This window comes from Siphateles boraxobius, unplaced genomic scaffold (assembly GCF_051911475.1).
Source record: "Siphateles boraxobius isolate OS27281-9 unplaced genomic scaffold, OSU_SipBor_1 22, whole genome shotgun sequence".
NCBI lineage: Eukaryota > Metazoa > Chordata > Actinopteri > Cypriniformes > Leuciscidae > Siphateles > Siphateles boraxobius.
Window position 1 is genome coordinate 16,353,438 of NW_027508833.1, and position 23,366 is coordinate 16,376,803.

The 23,366-nt window shown below is 38.1% G+C and overlaps 2 protein-coding genes across 3 annotated transcripts in view; both read right to left on the minus strand.

Moving 5' to 3' along the window:
• Window positions 1-11,072, minus strand: part of afdnb (afadin, adherens junction formation factor b) — a 24,734-nt gene extending 13,662 nt beyond the window's left edge. For both annotated transcript variants that reach the window (XM_077238726.1, XM_077238725.1), the window contains exons 1-15: window positions 10,964-11,072; window positions 10,109-10,173; window positions 9,795-10,000; window positions 9,540-9,685; window positions 9,374-9,468; window positions 8,139-8,401; window positions 5,721-5,864; window positions 5,419-5,614; window positions 3,844-3,935; window positions 3,546-3,620; window positions 2,536-2,601; window positions 2,376-2,449; window positions 2,137-2,255; window positions 1,784-1,981; window positions 1,641-1,711 (exon numbers count right to left, since the gene is read on the minus strand). In XM_077238726.1, the coding sequence (XP_077094841.1) occupies window positions 1,641-1,711; window positions 1,784-1,981; window positions 2,137-2,255; window positions 2,376-2,449; window positions 2,536-2,601; window positions 3,546-3,620; window positions 3,844-3,935; window positions 5,419-5,614; window positions 5,721-5,864; window positions 8,139-8,401; window positions 9,374-9,468; window positions 9,540-9,685; window positions 9,795-10,000; window positions 10,109-10,173; window positions 10,964-11,007 (1,854 nt within the window). In that variant the 5' untranslated portion in view covers window positions 11,008-11,072. The remainder of the gene's footprint in view (window positions 1-1,640; window positions 1,712-1,783; window positions 1,982-2,136; window positions 2,256-2,375; window positions 2,450-2,535; window positions 2,602-3,545; window positions 3,621-3,843; window positions 3,936-5,418; window positions 5,615-5,720; window positions 5,865-8,138; window positions 8,402-9,373; window positions 9,469-9,539; window positions 9,686-9,794; window positions 10,001-10,108; window positions 10,174-10,963) is intronic.
• A 745-nt stretch (window positions 11,073-11,817) lies between these two features.
• LOC143746362 (afadin-like) lies at window positions 11,818-13,628 on the minus strand. Its single transcript, XM_077238181.1, has 4 exons — window positions 13,229-13,628; window positions 12,551-12,743; window positions 12,359-12,468; window positions 11,818-11,976 (listed from the first exon to the last, which is right to left on the minus strand). Exons 1-4 carry the CDS (start codon window positions 13,367-13,369, stop codon window positions 11,818-11,820), a joined length of 603 nt encoding a protein of 200 aa, XP_077094296.1. The 5' UTR covers window positions 13,370-13,628.
• Between the last annotated feature and the right edge of the window lie 9,738 nt (window positions 13,629-23,366).

Sequence of the window (23,366 nt, forward strand, 5' to 3'; positions counted from 1 at the left end):
ATCCATGACTGTCTCTGAGTGCTTTCAATAAACCATTTTCACTGAAACCTGTTTGTGTCCTTCTGTTCCATGACACATATATGCCGCCGCCTGCATATATGTGTGTATATATATATATATATATATATATATATTAGTGCTGTGCGTTAAACGCGTTATTAACGGCGTTAACGCAAACACATTTTAACGGCGTCAATTTTTTTTATCGCGAGATTAACGCTCTTTTTGGCCTAGCAAACAACACCACACCGGATAGCTAGACGGAAACAAAACAACAGGCACGCCGCACGTACTTGTTTGGGCTTGCGCGCCGGCCAAAGAGTAGTAGGCTAACGGTACGTTTTGAGTGGATGGCGCGAGCGCGAGACGCCGATCTATAGACGTGCACTCTCAACGCAGTAGAGTGCGGCGCGGGACTAGATTTGATGGCCGAGTGCGAGGGCGGGCTCGAGCGGTAATGCACTCACTCTGTGTCCGGATACGGGAGAATAAAACGATTCGCGGGACTCCCGCAAACTAGAAATATCTATGAATAAAAAATAAAAACTAATACATTTTTATTCATATGTTGCAGAAAAGCAACAAGAACAACTAAAACAAAATAGAAACGATTTACAGGCCAGAGTTTCTTTTTATAACATGTTTGCAGCGTTGAGGGATGTAGCCAATCACAGACATATGAAGAAGCATCAGAAGCATTTAAAATAGACTCCCCTCACCGCTCAAAACAGACTTTTTGTTCAGTGCTGAATTCTGTAAGCTGGCAAATCCTCAAATTATAACAAACAAAGTGTATATATTATGAAAGATGCATTGTGCAGTCAGCTTCACTGATAATAACAGATGTGTGAGATTGCGATGAACTGATGTCAGCTTTTTAGGAATTATTAAGGGAGCGCACTTTGCGCGCATTCAGTCATGCCAAACCATGCACTCAGTAGCCTGCTTGCTTTTATGTTATAACAGTGGTTTGTGTGTTAATGCTTTAATAACAAATAATTTATCAGGAGCATTTATGCTGATGTGTATGGTGGCGACACGTAGGCGAAAGTATTTGGAGGTAGCCTACAAAAAAAAGAGTGTATTTGCGGGCGGGAGCGGGACAAAAATGTTGCGGGCGGGAGAAAGTAACATAGGAAATAGTTGAGAACGTCAGTTATAACGACCCACGTATGAAAAAAATTGACGGGTTTAAATCGGGCTTGGGCTCATAATTACAGTTTATGTGTCGGGCCGGGCTCGGACACAATGCGCACGGGCTCGGGTCGGGCTTGATTTTTTTGGGCCCGATCTAAGCTCTACAATGGATGACTTCAGACAGAAGCACATGGATACCACAGCTAAGAACAAACTTAATGCTGATCCACTTTTCCATGTTGATAAGAGCATTAAAATTAGAAAAAATAATGAGACAAATAGAAATCAAGGGACATTTAGAATAGATAAAAATGTGCGATTAATCGCGAGTTAACTATGGCATTAATGCGATTAATCGCGATTAAATATTTTAATCGTTTGACAGCACTAATATATATATATATATATATATATATATATATATATATATATATATAAAATCCCATTCAAAATAATAAACTATAATAGTATAGGCTATCAAATAGTATATCATTGATACTCACAGAATCCATTAAATTGTCAGTGGATAAAGATAGCATCATCTTTTCATGGAGAACTGGATCAACAGGCGTATCTGACGGAAACAGAAATAGAGCTTAACAACTTAAAAACAAACAAAAAATGATGTGCAAATATAATCACTCACATGTCAGGTTTGGATTTGAACGATACTCCAATTTCTTCTTGAGCAATTTCTGGTTTTGTTTTGTGTTTACTTTGCTGATTGAGTGCTGGTTTCTAAAGGTTATTAGTGGTCTTGATGCATCAGAATCTGATGGTTCAGCACTGTCACAGAGATCAGAGACACTGGACTTCTGCTTTGACTGTCCACCATTATCATGATCTAACAAACATGAAACAAAAGAATGCATATATTCAAAAGCCATAGATTATATGTTGGCTGTGCAAACATTGCTCTCACATGACTGATTTTTAATTGAATTGTTTCAAATGGTTCATGCATAATCATAATAATTAAATGTGCATAATATTTACTACCTTTAGATGTAGTTTGTGGCGACTGGGTAAATACTCCCTCAAAACCGTAATATAAAGCTGCTGACTTGAGAGTTTCCAGTGTTACAACTGATCCAGTGTGCATTATTATCTCTGCAGCCCTGAGAAGGATCATTATTAATTCAGTTTACACTTCCAAATGTGCATTATCATGCCTTGTTATACACACATAAGAGTCTTAAATAACACTGAATAATTAAGTAATATTCTGATTATTTCACCTTTCCTGGGACACTCCCATGAGACTTTTGCCATCCACACTCAGTATCTGATCTCCTGGATTCAGTCTACCATCCTTCATCAAAACTCAATAGTAAATAATATGATGCAAATAGGCACATTTATGGCTCATGCTTTTGTTTTTTGCACAACAATACTGACCACATATGCTGCTCCTCCCTGGACGACAGATTTGATAAAAATGCCAAGCTTCTCCTGTCCAGCCCTCTGTAGGATATATATATATATATATATATATATATATATATATATATATATATATATATATATATATATATATGTGTGTGTGTGTGTGTGTGTGTGTGTGTGTGTGTGTGTGTGTGTGTGTTATACGGAACACAAATTAAGATATTTTTGATGAAATCTGAGAACTTTCTGTTCCTCCATAGACAGCTACGCAATTACCACAAGTTCATAAATAGATTGTAAAACGCATCCAAATTAATTGAGCATGTTAGTCCTAATTTTCTGAAGAGACTCGATCGCTTTATATGATGAACAGATTGAATTTAGGCTTTTATTCACATATAACATTCATCAACTCACACATCAGTTGTGATGCTGTAATTATAAGCTCAAGCATGTTCGCTTGACGTGCGAGAACCAATGACGTTCATTCTTGTTACGCAGCACAATTGAGCTTCAGCGGGAGGTTTGATCTGGGACAACAAGCAGGCTCGGTTGAGCTTCTGTTTATGTTCGCTGATCAATGTTAATATGTGAAATAAAAGCCTAAATTAAATCTGTTCATCATATAAAGCGCTCGAGTCTCTTCAGAAAATTAGGACTAACCTGCTCAATTCATATGGATTAGTTTTACGATCTCTTTATGAACGTTTTGAAGCATCTAAGTAATAGCTGTGTAGCTGTCAATGGAGGGAAAGATCATCAAAAAGATCTTAATTTGTGTTCTGTAGATAAACGAAAGTCTTACATATTTGGAATGACATAAGGGAGAGAAATTAGAGACATAATTTAAATTTTTGGGTGAACTAACCCTTTAATGTAAAAAAAAATATAGCAGTTCATTGTTTTGTTGACAGTGCATTAACCAATGTTTACAGACACAACTGTTAACTAATGTAGTTAAATAATGTTAACAAATGAAACCGTATAGTAAATTGCAACAAAATAATTGAACTTAGTCTTACCTTGGCGGCTACAATGCTCACTCCCATTCCACCATGCAAAGGTTTCTTTAGAGTTATTTTCACTGGATCAGGTTTCTAATATTGATAAAATAACATATATAAAGAGTGTTTCAGAATTAATGCAGAAAATCTTTAGGTAAGCGTAAACTGAATAACAGTTAAATGCAGCAACAGCTCCTCCAAAGTCCAGATGTGGTTAATGGATAAGGACGAAGTTCATCACTACCTCATCAAATATTTGCAATTGTTAGGAATTGTTTGCTTTAATTTATGCTACATCTGTAAATGAGCAACATACCCAAGTTGAACACTCTGTGGAACAATCTGACAGGCCAAAGAAAATGGTCCAAGTCCCAAAACAGATGGAATGAGAAACCAATTTGCAGAGACCTAGAAAATTTGCAAGTTCATCAGTTTTTGATAACCATTAAAAGATTTATGTATGTATTTTTAACCATTGATTTTAAGTCTATGTATTGACTCTACACTATCACAAGAGGAACATTTACAGGGATATTTCACCCAAAAATGAAAATTCTGTCATCATTTACTCACCCTCATGTCGTTCCAAACCTGTCTTTGCTTAATCTTTGAAACACAAATTTAAAATATTTTTAATGAAACCTGAAATATTTCTGTCCCTCCATTAAAAGTCCAGGTAACCAAACCTTGATTGACACAGGGCACAACACGTAAGCTCAAACATGCAAACCAGAGAGGTTTGTTCTAGCACGCACGAGTATTTAACATATTTGCCATATGTGATATGTATATGCACTCTATGTTTACATGTAAATAAAAGCCTAAATTAAATCTGTTCATCATATAAAGTGGTTGTGTCTCTTCACAAGACTTCAACTATTAGATTCATATAATTCATTTTATGACATCTTTATGACTTTCTTAGATCTTCAAAATATTGGTTACCTGGACAAAAATCTCTCAGGTTTTGTTAAAAATATCTTAATTTGTGTTTCGAAGACTAACTAAAGTCTTATGGGTTTTGAAAAGACATGAGTGCGAGTAAATGAAGTATATACAAATGTTTATCTTAATGATAAATTAAAAGCTTTACAATGCCATTATTATATGTTTTTCTGCAAATATCAGTGTGGACATACAGTATCTTAAGACCATCTAACATCTAAAATCTCTATATGTTTAGATCTTAATCTTATATCACAGATTGTTGTAAAAATAAGTTCTGATATTATATTGCTATAAAATTATGGTAACACTGTCTCATTTGTTAATGCAATAGCTAATATAAAGTAACACTGAATGAGTGATATTCTTGTGGCATATTATTTATTATTTGTTTACATTAGCTAAAAATACAAATGTTTACTGTTTGTTTGACAGTAGTTGACAGTGCATTATTACCAAAATGAACATACACAACTTTTGCATTTAAAAAAAATGTATTAGTAAATGTTGAAATTAACATTAACTAAGACTAACTACATGAATGTGAGTAAATGATGACAAAATGTGTTATTTTCGGGCGAATCATCTTTTTAAAGCTTTAGCAATATTATCGATTTGACTGCACCGACACCATTCGATGAGAAGTAAACTTGAACTAAATTGAGCTTGATGATGACATCACTGTTTTCTGCAGAGCTGCTTTGATTTGAAATGAACTCATTTAAATTGATGAACTTTACACAGATGAACTGAACTGAATCAAACACTGACCTGTCCTTAGCAGAATAATTACAGTATGGTCTTTTTAGAAGCTGCTTTATAGCAGAATTGAACTCAGTTTGCATCATTCATCCTTATTTTCCTGTTTATCGCTGTCAAGCAGCTTTGAAAGAATCTGTTTTGTATAAAGCGCTATATAAATAAAGGTACTTGTCTTGAATAGTACCTTTGCGACAGATGGGCTCTAAAAACTCCTGAAATCCCTTGGGAATGCCACGCATGGAATCACATGAATACCCGTCCTCGGGCAGCAGGAAAGGCAGGTTAAGCTCTAGTTCCTCTTGCAGTCGGATTTCTCCTCCCTCTCTTCTCAGAACGTCTGTTGTGGTCTCCGCCATGGCAGCCACGCGCTCTATCAGTGCCTATGAATGACAAACTCTATGTAGACATCACCTTCCAGTGGGAAATAAGAACAATTATGCATAGCTGTTTTGGTTTTCGTGTTAGTTATCATTTTCCATCACTTACGGGTGGAAAGTGGGGTTGATTTGGGGCGTAGTGATATTTGCTGATCAGTGCTCTTAGCTGTAGGGAGTTCAGCTTGTAACATGTGGACTGAATCATCAGGGGGTCGCGTGTGGAGTAAGAAGTCATGGTCAGGAGCATCGTCGCCTGAGGAGAAGCAGCATTTTTAAGGAAATAACTATCATAACCTGGATGGGTCAGATCTTTTGATGGTGATAAAGATCTAAATAATATTGTTCAAAAAAACACTCTTAAAATTAAAGGTTCCAAAAGGGGGGTTTCGCAGCCTTAACATGAACCATTTTTAGTTCCCAATAGAACCTTTCAGCAAATAGTTTTTAATGGGATAGTTCATACTAAAATGAACATTCTGGGCGTTTTCACACCTGAAAGTCCGCACCAAGGTCCGAACCAAAGTGCACGTTTTGATACATTTTATACTTTCAGAAAGTTTTGGTTTGGTTTCACACTGCAATTATGAGAGCGCACTAAAGACCTTTACGTGACATACTTGCGTCCTGTCGTCATCATCTATGTGGGCTGCATCTTGACATTGATTGGTTTGTAAATGGACGTGCGTCTGACGTCAGTGTGTTGTCAATTCGGCGGGTGACTTTGACAACATGAATGAACAGACGCATATCGTTGCAACTATATTTGGAAAGTGTCTGCATTTTTGTGCGTTTTTTCCAGTTCACTTCTTATTATGTCAACAGACCATACTTCAATTAAAAACATCGTCTCCTCTCCCCATGTGCTACCACAGCTCATTTTTCCTACCACGTTCTGTTTTTTCGGCTCTGCGGGAACCAACGGAACTTCCTGTAAAAAGGTCTGAAAGTCCGAACCATGCAGAAATGCTTTCACACTAGAAAAGAACCAAACCTTTTTTCAGTTTGATCCGGACCGAGACTACCTCTTTTCGTCGGACCAAATTTCATCTGTTTGTTCCAGACCGTGGTCCGGGGTAGGTTTCACACCTGTAATTTTGATACGGACCAAACTGAAAAGTCCGAAAGTCCGGACCAAACAAGGTAGGTGTGAAGGGGCCCTAAGTCATAATTTACTCACTGTGGTGTTGTTCTAATGCTGTGTGCGCTTCTTTCTTTTATGGACCACAAAATGAGAATTTTAAAAAAATGTCCCGCTTGTGCTCATCCATATATGGCAGTGAAAACTGACCAGCTTCAAGCTTTAAAAAAAAAAAAAAAAGATGCAAAAGTATCACAGAATGGTCCCTATGATATGAGACACGTGCTGTATATTCCAAGTGTTCTGGGGGGTATATGATAGGGTTTGGTGAAAAACAAACCAAAATGTAATGTATTATTTAACCAAATTCTTGACCTTTGCCGTTGGTCTGTGAACGGCTGCACGATGTGCGCTTTTGTAAGACCTTAAAAAAAAAAAATCCTTTTGTGGTGCATAAATGAAAGAAGGGCATATGGCATTTGAACAACACCAGGATAAGTAATCTTTAACCAATTCATTAAGTGTGAGTTTAAGTTTAAAAGGACCATTTTTATTTTTAGTGTAAATGTGAAGAACATTTTAATAACACTGCCCTGCCATATTTGATTCTGTATGAAATCCAATAATTGTTTCTTACTCATTTTGGGTTGCTGATTCTAAAAATAGTGTCTGTTTTGCTCTAGAACATAATGCTTTCTCAAAAAAATATTTTTTTTAGCATTTTTGCTTTCGACAAACATTATTTTGTAAGGTGAAAAAAAAGTTTTTGTTTTTTTTTGTTTATGTAAAGTTCTTTGACATTAAATTAACTTTTTTTATGAATTCCTTTGCAGATTGTAAGCTAAATTATACATTTGAATGCTTTTTTCAAAACTTTTGACATTTGATTGCATTAAGGCTTATTCAAATTATATTTATATATAATTTAAAAAATATTCATTCCTATTTTGCAATAAAAAAAATGTACATGGTGGAAAGTTTTTATTGATATTATTGAACTCAGCATCGTCAAATTATTATCATCATTTTTTTCAAAGTATAGGGCTGTGTAATATAAAGAAACTGTTTCTACTACACTCTTAAAAACAAAGGTTCTTGATTGGCATTGATGGTTCCATGAAGAACCTTTATCATCCATGGAACCTATTTATTGAACAAAATGTTCTATTGGGAAAAATGTCCTTTAGAATATTAAAATGCTCTTCACACTAAGAAAATAATGGTTCTTTGAATAACAGTTTACTGAAAGGTTCTTAGGAGAACTAAAAATGATTTATTTTCACTGTTATGTGGGGGGAAAACCCTGTATAAAGAACCTGGGAAAGGTCCGAATGATGTTAAACGTTCTTCACACAACCATATATGCCAATAAATAACCTTTACTTTTAAGAGTGTACATTTTAACATTTTAAGTTTTATATTTCTCATCATTTTTTTCAGATACGCTACCTGTATTATACGACTGAGGTGGCAGTCAACAGCCAGCTCCAGCCCTTGTCTTTCTGCCCAGGCCTCTATGTATCTCAGACGCTGCCGCAGAGTTTTTCCCCAGTAGTTTGAGCACAGCTTTGATCCCGGTGCAGTGAACTGGTTCAAGATCCAGGCCCCCATGAAGTGAAAAAGTTGAGAAAAGAGCTGGACGCTAAGAGCAGGGTTGACCCGACACCTTCGGAGCAAACTCATGGTCTTTATAAGAATGTTCAAGACGCCTTCTAAAAAACAAATTCAGAACAGAACAAAATGTTTATTTGCTACAGTACACAACCATCTTTAATCCAGATGTTTTATCATCTTTTTCGTTCAACTACACAATGCTAAAAGTTGACGAGCATCATTTGTGGGCTCTGAACCTGTACTCAGCTAACAGGGAACATTCTCAGAACTTTCTCAGTGTTCCAGTTCTTCCAATACATCATTTATGGAATGTTTTTTTGAAACATTTTAGTTAGACTTTAGTCTAAAGATATAAACATTACTACTTGCTACTTTTTGAAGATGGTTCAGAGAATATTCAATACTTATAATACCCATAATACTTGCAAAATAATAAAATAGAGAAAACACTTTCTCTAACATTCACATAAAAAAAAACATTTAAAACATAAAAAAGAAACAGAAATTAACTAAATAACTGAAATAATAGCATGCTTTGACTGGAAATTCAGAAATAACGTTTCATAACTTTAATGGAAACATTAGCAAAACATTCTTGGAACATATTTTTAATAGCTGGGTGGATCCAAACTTGCAACATACAAAATGTGATCCATTTGACTGACATGCAAAGTGATCTACCGAATTGTTTTCACAATTAATGGTGGGTAATTCTGAATTAGATGACACCACAATTATAGATTGATATGGACACAATGCATTCAAAATATGCCGCAGCAGTCTATGTGAAAGGTTGTACTGAAAACACCGAAGAAATTTTGTGACGATTTCAGATGACGCAAACATCGACATACAAAACTGTCAAATATTGCCCTGTTGTTTAATTTCCTAACCTGTTTTTTGCATCTGCTAACTGAATAGCATGTTAACTAACCACAATAGTTTCTGATTGTAACATTGTTTCAAAAGCAGCTTAACAGAAAATGCATATGTATTATGAAATGCGTTATACAGATAAACTTGAATTAAACTGCATTGGAAAAAAGAGATAAATAAGAATGTAGGCCTACCCATTTCTATTGCCTGAGCTGCTTCCTTTTTTACATCAGCAAAGAATGCAGGCAAGTGGTTTTCAAGATCAACCTGAAGCCGATGTGACAGGTACCTGAGGAAACATTAACGCTTAATTAAACGGTCAAAATACATCGCCCTCGCTGCAAACATCACAATGCCTACCTGAAAGCCTGCTGCACAAGTTGAGCAAGAGTGTTTTGAGCCTGGAGTGTGATGGGACACAGATCTCTGTCCCGTCTGACAAAGTTCAGGAGCTCAGATGCATTGGCCATCCAGAAGGCAAGAGCCACTGCGATGTTCCTCTGTTTCTAAACGGGAAACACAGACACAATCATTGAAGTTAGGGATCAGGGAATTTGATCTTGAAGTCATGGAGTACATCATAAAGTACATTTTTAATAATACATTTGAATCTACCTCAATGATGTCTTGAATCAAGCTCACAATCTTGTCAAATATAATGCAGAGGCTCTGTTCAGTCTGTTGGTGAGGTTTATTTCTGTGCCCGGGTTGGCTGGTTAAAAATCGCCCAACCAGATAAAACACATATGCAGGTGAGAGCTTAAAATGAATCGTGGAGCTGTTAATGTCATTTATAACAGCACGCAAGAAAGAATCCTCATCTGAAACAGAAATCAATGACGTAAACCGCAAATGACCTAAGACCATACAGAGAATTGTGTATTTGTGCAGACTGAGTTATTTTATTGTGCCAGGATAAACAAATGTACCTTTTTCCTTTAAAGAAATGCTGATTGGGAGATTACATTTCACTTTCAAGTAGTCTTGTGTTTTGCTGTAATGAGGAGAAGGAAAAATATACCATATTTTTTTGGGATAATGAATGTTGCTTTAACAGTGATATGCTTAAAACAGAGTTTGGAAGGATTTACTGATTTCAGCAAATGGCAAACATAAAAAAAAAAACCCACCAAACAGTTGATAGAATTTATAAACACTTATTATGATTTTATATCACCTTGACCTATAACGTTTAGGCATCTTAAGGTGACATTTTAATTATATTGTTAATGTATTATATTAAGTTTTATTATAGGCACAGACACCTAAATATAGATTTAGCTTTTAAATAATATTTGCTGGTAATAAGGGTTTTTGAGAATATTTTTCGTCCACAAAGTGTTTTGTATATTTGTCTAATATACATTTTTTATTATTCATTAAATGGGTGGTTCAGGATTTTGGACATCGGACCTCATTTCCAAGTTAGCCTGGGTGTTATTTATCAGTGGAGACAGTTTTCATAAATTTTCATCCAGTCCTTCCAGTTGCATAGTTCGCTGGTGCTCGGCTAGCGCGAGTCAACGGTATCTGCTAGTCTCCCATTAAAAACAGTTTTACCCACTCCACAGTACACCAAAAGCAAATAAATTATAACGCCAGACTATGTAAATGTTTGTTGAGAGAATAATGTTAGAATTCAAACTACCCTTTCATCGCATTGCAATAGTTATACTTTGTTCCCTGTATTTATTAGCACAATCTACAGCAGCAACGGAGTGATATTAAGTAACCTAGGCAACCGAGAGAGCCGGTCCACATGACAATCACGCAAGTGTATTTACCTGCCACTGACACTCATCACTACAGAAGCAGAGTATATCACCATGTTGCCAATTCCTTCGTTTACAATCGAATGTTTCAATATCGTTGTTCAAGGCTACTACAAGCTAGTAGCTAGCTAGACGTCCCGACAGTAGTGCGCTTCTGTTCTATGTTTTCTTTTAGGCGCAGTACTACTAACCGGAGCAAAGTAAAATTCCGCCGCTACTGAGAGACTAGTTCCTGTAAATGTAATGTAAATGTCATTGAGATGCAATAGTAGTTTGATTTCTAGCATTATTCTCTCAACAGACATTTACATCGATAGTCTGGCGTTATAATTATATTATTTGTTTTTGGTGTACAGTGGAGTGGGTAAAACTGTTTTTAATGGCAGGCTAGCAGATACCGTTGATTCGCGCTAGCCTAGCACCGGCAAACTATATGTGACTGGAAGGACTGGATGAACATTTTTGAAAACTGTCTCCACTGTTAAATAAGACCCAGACTAACTTGGAAATTAGGTCCGATGTCCAAAATCCTGAACCACCCCTTTAAATTCACTAGCTTTTCAGGGTTCAACCAATTGATCACATTAAAGTAACATAAAAGTTGTGACATTTTCACTGGTGTCTACAAAACCTTTGCTATAATATGGATATTTGCACACACTCAATAAGATGTCTGATCTTTTCTTTTTATAGTTTAAACAGTTCAAGTCAAAATAAACAAATTAGGTTTTTATATACTATAGCTTTATGATAAGTTTAATTTTTAAATAATACCACTCCACCTCAAACATTTATCACAAATGCTTCTAGGAACAAAAATCTATTCCTTTAAGATTGTCATGCTATGGTCAACAAAAAAAGATTTCCTACCTGTTCGTTTTACTTTCAGAGACATCGTTTTTCAACAAGTGACTGCGAGAAACCTTGTTTTTCGTCTCTTTCTTTTTACTCTTCTCTTTCCTTGATAATGTCCTTTTAAAATTCTCAAAAACCCCAACTTTTTCCTTATTTTCCAGACAGCCATTCTAAAAAAAAAGTTTTTAATTCACTCCAAAATCCTGATACAAAATTAATTGGTAACACTTACAATAAGGTCATTTTAGTTAATACATTAACTAAAATTAACAAAAAATATTTTTCTTTTACATTATTTATTAATCTTTGTTAACATTATTTTTTTTAATGTCAGCTCAGGTACATTAAATAGTGTCAACAGACATATTTTTTTAATAATATATTAGCAAATGTTTAAATTAACATTACCTATATTTAATGTGTTTTAGAATCATTAAGTCATGTTAACTAATGTAGTTAACTAATGTTAACAAATGAAACCATATTATAAAATGTTACCAACTAATTTAACTTGCATATTTGATTTAGTAGAATGACAGTGATGTCACACACCTGTGAAGTTACAGAAGTGTCATTCCTCAAGACAAATTGGCCATCTGTATCTTTACTCCAGTTGAGGTGAACCACCAAGGGCTTTTCTGAAAGGTCCATTTGTCTATCCTCTAAATGGCAAAAACACAGAACATTAATTGACTGGCAAGAAAATGCAATGTCTCAAAACAAGAGTTAAATTCCTGCTTTCACCTTGATTTTTTAAGACCTCAAATAATGAATACGGGAAAGGATTTAGTGTCTCATCACACTGAAACTTCTCCAGCAGGGTTTCAATAACCTCTTTTGTGGTAGTAGAGCTTGAGATACAAATGCATTTGGTGGCACAGTTCCCTGAAATATGGTCTTGGAGGTAGAAACGAACAACTCCATGGAATACAGAGTCCTAAAGTGTAAAAAAGATGCAAATCAATCAAATTGTGAAGACAGAAATACTGTAATCAAACTAAATAAAATAAAAAAATCACAAATTAAATTTCTTTAATATCTAAATTATTCTAGACAGCAATGAGATTAAATGAAAAACACATGGAGAGGTTTGCTAACTCTCCTACTTCTCATATTTCTCTCCTAAGAAAAAGTCTTAATCTTATCTCGACTGTCTGGAGATATATTAACTCTTTCTCAAAATGTGCTCAGATTTACCAAGACACCAAAATTTTCAACCAAAAGTCAAAGATCGCAGTATGAATCATCAAATTCTTCAAAGGCCAAATTATCTGATCACATGCATTTTTTGCCTCTTTTTCCTACTGAAATTTAGGGGGGAACTTAATAGGATTTAAATAACCTAATAAATACTTCCACTCTGAATAGTTTGAAAGTGTAAAATTGTACAGTAGTTCAAACATTAGGAAAAAAAGTGTTCACCTCATCAGGTTCAGTGATCTCAAACAGGCTGAGTCGGTTTGAATTCCACTGTCGAATGTTCTCCTGAAGTCTCCTGCGCTCCTCTGGACCCCTTTCAGCGCCATGGTCCAAATCAAAAGCATTTCTTTGCATTTCCTTCATAGCTTGACAAGCTTTGTTTATCACATAAAGTTGATATTTTTAGCAGTCAAAGCTGCTGAGGTTTACTAACCTTCGCTCTATTCTCACGTCAAATGCCTGGCACTGATTTTTTTCCCAGCCTGTTAAACATTCAGAATGATTGTTGATTGTTCAGGTTTGTTTGTCCTATTAACACACAGCAGTTGAAAGGCTAACCTCATTTCCCATGATGCCCTAATGTAATGGCTACAGCAACACTGACGTACAAAACGGGGAGGGTCCTAATATGGACATTCAAGCTCAATTTAGAGAAGAAAATGCCCATATGATTCTTAACTGATTTTTTGTCAAATACATTTAGTAAACTGAAATTCAGTGAAAGAAATTTCACAATCTGTATAGCTCTTCTGAACTAGAATGACTAGATTAGGTGTTGCTGAACGTGCCCCAAAAATGAATGCAATGAATTTATCCTTTTGTTCAGATTCAGACACTAACATATAACATTATAATAGAGAATTTATAGGTCACCACGTGTTAATTAACATAATGTATTGTGTGTCTCTAAAAGCGTCTCTTCATTAAAAGTGAGTTTCATGGATGACTGGATGTGAATTATGAGAATGAATATAAAACAGCTTAACAGCATACCTCATTTGACTATATCACTCAGAAAACTGAAATACATATAGACATTAGATATTAAACATGAGGATATACATATGAACAACAACAATAAATAAGCACATAAACAACCGGAAACACTTCCCATAAATCCTGATGTACTTGTTACATCATAAGAAGGATGGCGTCTACGCTAATATTAGTCTCTCTGTTTATCCCGAGGTTTATCGCAGTCCGCCAGATCCAGGCCGTATCCGGATCTGATGAAGGACCTGCGCCTGAACACGACGGCAACGCAGTCCTAAAGTGTAAACTAGTCTGTCCCCTGTGAAGACCTCCTTCCCTTCCCTTTACCTCTGTACAGATAAAACATTGTCGGGATAATTCCGGCTCATGTGGCCACGCGGAAGCGATAAAAAATTCCATATTATACATCTTTCAAGGTTTGTACCTTGGAACCTATTTCAACCTAACCTAACCTAACCTTAACTAGAGCTGCTATAAACCCAAAACGATCTCTGTTACTTTATTTTCCTATTATCACTGTAAAGCTGCTTTGAAACAATCTATATTAAAAGCGCTATATAAATGAAGGTGACTTGACTTGACATAAAGCATTAAAAGTGTAGGAATATGTCATGTTTAAAAATCTGTTGTCTGAAAGCATCTATACTCTGTTTTTCTTCTGTATGTATATTGCACATATGATATTACAGTAATATTAAACCATAGATCTTATGATTACATTTATTGTTTGTGACTGAAATCACTTCTGGGATGTTCTCTCAATAGCTTTCATCGGAACAATACTTTTTTCAGGAAACTGATCACCATCTTTTTACTCGTGTTTTCGTCTACTGCAGAGCATGATATTATTAACAGGCTAAACTAATAACTGGCCTATTATTAGTGAATTGAAAACCGAAAACTTGACCTACTTTGTCATATTTTCCACATTATCCAGTTTCTGGGAGATCAACACCTTTCATTTCTGGTAAAAGCATCACTAGTCCACTGTACAGAATAGACATGGACCCTGTATTTGGTGACAGAGAGAATTGTGACAGCTCATAACAAACACAACGGAATTATTTGTATTTTCATTTCTGCAATTGAAAGACTTCTTATTATAGAGTTCTTGCCAAATACTAACTAATTTGTATAGAATAAACGGAGCAACAACTCACATTCCCCACGCGTCATGTAGGGTGAATGTGTGTCACAATGTAAGTTGTGAGTATCAGTACAGCTTCCATGTTAAGAGCCTGGTGTCTCCTGTCTGCTCATTACTAATAATCTAACATGGTGTCTTCTTTTTAAGAAATGACAGTCATCCACACGAGCGCGGCGAGAATAAGTTTGTAGAGAATAAGGTGAGTTTGTAAGTGAAGTTTTGATGAAACAAACGAGATCACGCGATCGACACCGCTGAGAAGAGGGGGAAAGCGAGAAAATTCAATAGAAAACAGCACCAAGGTAAACATATAAGATGGATACTTTGTTAATAAGCCCGCCTGAACATTCAATGATTTTGGCAGAAAATTTAGAGGAAATGATACGAGACAGACCGGTAGTTTTCGGTACGATTGGGGCTGGAGTCGGTGGAGAAGCAGATCCGTGTTCTGCTGGTGAAGCAAGCCGAGCTGCGAGATCGGCGTTCAGCGCTTGAAACATCACGCGCCGATGCTCACAAGTCAGTGGTTAGTAACTTTTTGACTCCGACTTCGTCTACTCCGTGCGTTTCTCTGCCCAGGAGGACGCGATCATCTCTGCCTTCATTCACTCCGGCACCGAGGCAACACCATGGACCCTGGGTGATCCCACAGCGGAAGACACGAGCCAGGACCAGACCAAGGACTTCCCCGCCCCTCCCGGTCTTCGAGATCTCCACCCGGAACCGCTTCTCCCCTCTTCGCGAGCCGGATCGTGACGCCGCCGTGATCATCGGCACTTCCATGGTTCGTCATGTCCGTGCTACCTCAGGTAAGCGTAAGGTGCGCACTCACTGCTTTCCTGGTGCTCGTGTTCTTGATGTCGCTGCACAGATTCCCGAGATCCTGAACGGTGACGAGCACGTCGGAGCTGTGGTGCTACACGCGGGGACGAACGACATCAGGCTGCGGCAGACGGAGGTTCTGAAGAAGGACTACAGAAGCCTGATCGAGACGGTTCGCAGCACATCGCCTGAAGCAACGATCATCGTGTCTGGACCGCTTCCCACGTACCGACTAGGACAAGAAAGGTTCAGTAGATTATTTGCTCTAAATGAATGGTTAATGTCATGGTGTAATGAACAGAAACTGCTCTTTGTAAATAATTGTAATCTGTTCTGGGAGCGACCTAGGCTCTACCGCGCTGATGGCCTGCACCCCAGCAGAATCGGAGCGGCTGTTCTGTCAGACAACATCTCCAAGACGTTACACACCATATGACTAGTAAGTCAAAGTCCAAATCACAGTCTTTGCTGTCCCAACTTAATTGATATAAGTAATGTAGAACATTATATAGAAACTGTGTCTATTCCTCGCTTAGTGAGGCCAAACAATAAATCTAGTGTAGGATCTAGCAAAAATCTTATTGTAATTAAACCAGAAAATCTAAATATCAGTGAACAAAAACAATTTCTAAAGCTAGGTCTTCTAAACATTAGATCGCTCACACCTAAGGCGGTTATTGTAAATGAAATGGTCACAGATAATAGTTTCGATGTACTTTGCCTTACTGAAACCTGGCTTATACCAAATGATTATTTCGGTCTAAATGAGTCTACTCCACCAGGATACTGTTATAAGCATGAGCCCCGTCTGATCGGTCGTGGTGGCGGTGTTGCAACAATCTATAGAAATATTCTTAATGTTACTCAGAAAACAGGTCACAGGTTTAATTCGTTTGAAGTACTTGTGCTAAATGTTACGCTCTTAGATTTAAGAAACAAATCCATATTATCTCTAGCCTTGGCTACCCTATATAGACCTCCAGGGCCCTATGCTGACTTCCTAAAAGAGTTTGCATACTTTCTCTCAGATCTATTGGTCAATGTCGATAAAGCAATAATTGTTGGAGACTTTAACATACACGTAGATAATACAAATGATGCGTTAGGGACTGCGTTTACAGATTTATTAAACTCCTTTGGGGTCACGCAAAACGGCAGTGGTCCCACTCATCGTCTAAATCATACACTAGATTTAATTTTATCATATGGAACCAATCCAACTGATATAAATATTATACCGCAAAGTGATGATCTCACTGATCATTACATGGTATCTTGCGTAATACGTACTGCTGAAATTTGTCAAGTTGCGCCACGTTATCGACCAGGCAGAACAATCCTTCCAACCACTATAGATAGATTCTCAAATAGCTTACCTGATCTATCTCAGCTGCGCAGTGCACCCAAACAAACAGATGAACTAGAGGAAATGACTAGCAGTTTGAGCACCATGTTCTCTAGTACACTAGATATTGTTGCACCAATTAGACTAAAAAAGGTTAGAGAGAAAACTAAAGCACCATGGTACAACAGTGCTACGCATGCAATCAAGAGAGAAACTCGTAACTTAGAGCGTAAATGGAAACAAACTAATTTAGAGGTCTTTAGAATCGCGTGGAAAGACAGTATGTCACGTTATAAAAAGGCTCTAAAAGCAGCCAGGGCTGAGCATCTCCGCAAACTAATGGAAAATAACCAAAATAATCCAAGGTTTTTATTCAACACCGTGGCTAGACTAACAAATAAACAAACATCACCAGAGCAAAATATTCCGTTACAATATAGTAGTAATGATTTTATGAATTACTTCAATGAGAAAATAGAAAGCATCCGAAACACAATTGTAAATATACATTCCTCTATGATGTCTTATTATTCAGCCTCAATTATGGCCCCTCTAGAACAACTACACCGCTTTACAACTATAGGACAGGAAGAGCTAAATAAACTTATCATTGCATCTAAACCAACAACATGTTTATTAGATCCAATACCCACTAAACTACTGAAAGAAGTGTTACCTGTAGTGGAAGAGCCTCTTCTTAATATTATTAACTCGTCTTAATCTTTAGGTCATGTTCCAAAAATATTCAAGCTGGCAGTAATACAACCTCTCATTAAGAAACCGCAATTAGATCCAAATTACTTAGCAAATTACAGACCCATTTCAAATCTTCCATTTATGTCTAAAATACTAGAAAAAGTTGTGTCCGCTCAATTGTGCTCTTTCTTGCAAGAAAATGATATCTATGAAAAATTCCAGTCGGGATTCAGACCGCATCATAGCACAGAAACTGCGCTAGTTAAAATAACAAATGATTTACTTTTAGCTTCTGACCAAGGCTGTATCTCAATACTAGTTCTACTCGATCTTAGCGCTGCGTTCGACACTATCGATCATAAAATACTCTTGGATCGACTACAAAACTACACTGGTGTTCAGGGACAGGCATTAAGCTGGTTTAGATCGTACTTATCAGACCGTTACCATTTTGTCTGTTTAAATGGGGAAAAATCAAAGATAACGCCAGTAGACTATGGAGTGCCGCAAGGATCGGTGTTAGGCCCTCTGCTATTCTCAATATACATGCTACCACTTGGTAATATTATAAGAAAACATGGAATTAATTTCCACTGTTATGCTGATGACACTCAATTATATATCTCATCACGACCAGATGAAAACACTAACTTATCTAAATTGACAGAGTGTCTAAATGATATAAAATGCTGGATGACGTGTAATTTCCTGCTATTAAATTCAGATAAAACGGAGGTACTACTTATTGGTCCAAAAAACTACCCACAAAATCCCTTACAATACAACTTTAATTTAGAAGGATGTCCTGTTACTTTATCCACTACAGTAAAAGACCTGGGTGTTATACTAGACCGCAACTTGACTTTCGAAAATCATATTTCATATATTACAAGAACAGCCTTTTTCCACCTTAGAAACATTGCTAAGCTACGTAACATGCTATCTGTTTCTGATGCAGAAAAGCTAGTTCATGCATTCATGACATTGAGAATAGATTACTGTAATGCTTTATTAGCTGGTTGTCCTGCATCCTCAATAAACAAGCTACAGTTAGTGCAAAATGCAGCCGCTAGAGTTCTTACTAGATCAAGAAAATATGATCATATAACACCTATTTTATCATCTCTACACTGGTTACCTATTAAGTTACGTATCAATTACAAAGAATTCCTACTGACCTATAAAGCCCTAAATGGTTTAGCTCCTGTGTATTTAACAGACCTTCTATCGCCATACAATCCATCGCGCTCTTTAAGATCACTAAATTCGAGGCTTCTGGTCATTCCTAGGATATCTAAGTCCACTAAAGGAGGGAGGGCGTTCTCGCATTTAGCTCCTAAACTCTGGAATAGCCTTCCTGATATTGTCCGAGACTCAGACTCGCTGTCCCAGTTTAAAACTAGATTAAAGACGCATCTCTTTAACCAAGCATTCACTTAATGCTTAACCTTTAATACTACTGCTGAATCAGTTCGAATGCATTAACATTATGAACATCAGCTATGCTAATTATTTCCCATCTGCCTTTCTGCTGTTATCTCGGGACGCTAGTCCCGAGGTAAATAGCGTTCGTCAGCTCCAGTTTGTATCCAGCCTCTCACGTCTCCGTTAGATGCCCCAACGCCTGTGAAGAGACGACTCGACGCCTGTGAAGAGACGACTCAAAGCCGGCGATATTTTATGCCATAAATTAATACATGATTAACTAACTGTATTTTTCTATGTACATTTCCGAAATGCACTTTCTGTAAAGCTGCTTTGAGACAATGTGTATTGTGAAAAGCGCTATACAAATAAATTTGAATTGAATTTGAATTGAATTGAATAGTTGGCATACGAGATCACAGATTGTCAGAGAGATTACAGATTGACCCTGAGCTCACACTCATTAAAGCCATCACAAAGATAAGACAAAGTGAAGAAATAAAAAAGTAGCAGACAATCTTAAGACAAGCAAGTGGTGACTCAAATGAGGTTGTAAGAATTGATAAATTAGGAAATTCCAGACAGTCTGTTTCGGGGGTGACCAGACACTGAGAGGACAAAAGGACCTCTCTGGAGATTACCATTTGAACTGGCCTTCATGCACCATTGAGACGAAAGTCTCACCTCCGAACCAACTTCATCTACATCTCCCCTCACCCCCACCTGAATGCACCCAAGAAAATGTAGTTTTACATTTTGTGAATGATTATTCATTTAATGTGAATGATTATCACAGAGTATTTTCATGTTTAGTATTATTTAAAATGTCACAGTGCGACTGGTACAAATGTCCTATTTCCAAATAAGTAAAACAAAGGGTAATAAGGTTTTTGAGATTTTATGGATAACTAGCACACAAGGAGGTGTTGGCCTCTAGACAAAGGGTCTCCCTACACCCAGAGGTGCTACCTCTGAATGCAAATGTCTCACTGTTAGCAAATGGTTACTAGCAGGTAAATTTCCACTGTGAATGATGTTTAGATCTGAAATGAGGTCTGGGTATATAATGAAACGCAGCGAGAGCTCGGGGCCTTTTCTGTACTTCAGATCAGTCCGTGAGGCTGAGAGGAAGACCTCTCAGCCTCATGTATTTCTTAAAGTCGGGTTTGCATTGTCTCTCTATTCCAGAGCATTTGATGTTTTGTATCGTTTATCTTTGAATTGATCATGAAATTGGCATGATACATTTACCTGACATAATAAATTGTTACATTTGATTATTTTAACTGACTCTGACATTGTTTTCATTGAAGAGTTAAACGGAATAGTCAAACATTCGCTCACTTTTAGTGAGGCACAGATATTATTAAAACCTTTCATTTATGGAGTCAGATGAAGTAACGAGTAAATACATATGAGAAAATGTATTGCATTTAACCAAAAATACTTTGCCACGAGAAAAGACAGTAACACGCAGAGACCTTCACCTGTATTATTGGAATCCCTCATTGGACCAATAAACAGGCTTACAAGGTAAACATGGAAATGTTAAAAAAGAAAATGAAACCAAAATTTGCACACAAAAAAGGACTGCAAAGACGACCAGACAGTACAAAACACAATTACAATTAGGCCTGCAAGGGATGTGGCAGATGGGGAAAGCCACAAGCACACTCACTGAACATCTGTCCAGCGAGGGAGGCTGAGTGCAGGAAGTGCAAGAAAAAGGCCACTTTGCTGCAGTCTGCAAAACACAGAAAAGACTGGAGGAAATATATCATTGTGATGAGACAGAGGGCCTACAGACTGTGTTCCTAGAAGTGGTAAAGTCTGAGAATTCGAATGATGTCTGGCAAAAGTCCATTGCAGTGAACGGTGAGCAAATTCTTTTCAAACTGGACACAGGAGCAGCAGTAACAGCCATCCCAGAGAGCATGTACTCAAAGACGAGCCACGGTGTTCTCAGCCTACCGAACAAAAAGCTGTGTCAAGGTTCATGAATTTACTGCTCCTTCTCGTCTCGTGTGTTTGCTATTGTGCGTGTGGGCGTGGTCTTATCACCGTCGCTGATCAGCAGCACTAGCTGAATCTGTTCAGCGGCGCCAGCTGCAGCTGATCAGCGGGGCCTATTTATGTTCACAACTTTCGTCCTGTCTTTGTCAGATCGTTTGTGGAGTTCCGGTTTCCTTCTGGCGTCTCGGTCTTCGTGTTGTGCCGTATTGGATTTGTCTTCTTGGTTTATCGTTCCCGTCTAGATTAGCTGTTCACCCTGCACTTCACAGACCTGGTTTCACCCGCCATCAACTTCACCCTGATCAGCCCATCAAAGTCCCTGTGTCACTCCACTGTCGCCGTGTTGTGTGCGTGTTCTGACATTTGTGATCATCAATAAATAATTTTACTTGCTATTGCAACCGTCTCCGAGTTCGTTACAGAACGATCTGACCAAGATCATGGAAGCAGCGAGTAAGATCAGTCTGGACGATTTCATAACGTACAGCATTTCTAGGATGGATTCCCAGGAGGAAAACCTCACACACACGGGTCGGGCGGTGCAAGCTCTAGTGCCGCAGGAGTCCAAGCTCACCCAGCAACTCCAACATCTGAGAGGTCCCGCTGCACCACCGCCAGTTCAACCCACACCACCAGAGCCGACTCTCCAGCCAGAGCCTCGTCTACCTGTTCCGGAAGTGTATGCAGGTGAGCCAAACTACTGCAGAGCCTTCCTTACTCGATGCTCGATGCATTTTTCACTTCAGCCGAGAACTTTCTACAGTGAGAGATCTAAATTGGCATTTGTGCTAACATTGCTGACGGGGAGAGCGGCGTTATGGTAAACGGCGGTGTTGAAGAATCAAGATCCATGCTGCACCTCATTCCAGGCACTCTCCTGAGGCGTGTTTTCAACCGGGCGGTGGCTGGGAGAGAGGCGGCCAGGATACTCGTCGACCTTCAGCATGGTAACCGCTCGGTCTCAGACTATTCGATTGAGTTCCGGACCTTGGCGGCAGAGTGCAAATGGAATGAGGAGGCGCAGTGGGACGTATTCCTGCGTGAGCTGGCTGACCGTGTCCAAATGGAGATCTATGCCCTGGACCTTCCATCGTCCCTTAATGGATTAATCAAGCTGGCTCTTTGTGTCATGATCCTGGTTTTTCCTATCCTTTTCCGCCCTCTTTTGGTCACTTTCATTATTGCTTTCACCTCTCTTACACGCTCTTAATTACTTACTCTCAGCTGTTCCTTATTTTCCCGCTGCTCTGCTCCTATTACTTCACACCTCTTCCCTTTTCTCTCTGATTACGTTTGCAACTTTTTCTCTCTCTTCCTCCTGTCTCTTTGTCAGGTTGTTTTTGACTACTGATGATAGAAGTGTCTAGTGATTATTCCACTCTTACCTGCCCTGTCCTGTCCTGTCCTGTCGGGGACTTGAAACGTCTTGCTGCAAGTATTTGTCTGCTTATACTCTAACCAGTTCTCTGTGTACAGTGCCGTGCTTATCTATGCTGCTGCAGCTCCCCGCTGTCTTCTGTCGTTACCTCTGCTGTGTGATCTAAGCCTTGCCCCAGCTGTGCCCGTGCTTCTACGACGGCTTTCGCCTTGTATCTCTTCCAAGAGGACTTCTCAGTTAGTTAATTAACGGCCACTAGTGTTGCCTGTTTGTGTTGTGTTTTATTACAAGAAGATTTCTGTTCATGTTTTGCTGGCGGCTTTTCCATTACTTTCATTAAAGAATAATATCGACTGTCATTTGCGACTGGGTCTTATCTATCCTTACAACACTTTGGGTGGACGCCCGTCTATCCAGGATGGAACGATACACCCGTCCTAACAGACCACCAGTGGCGCAGAGAACCCACGAGCCAGCGGCGGGGACACGGTCAGCCCCGTCGTCGATCACGAGACCATGCAGGTGGGTAGAGCTTGGATTT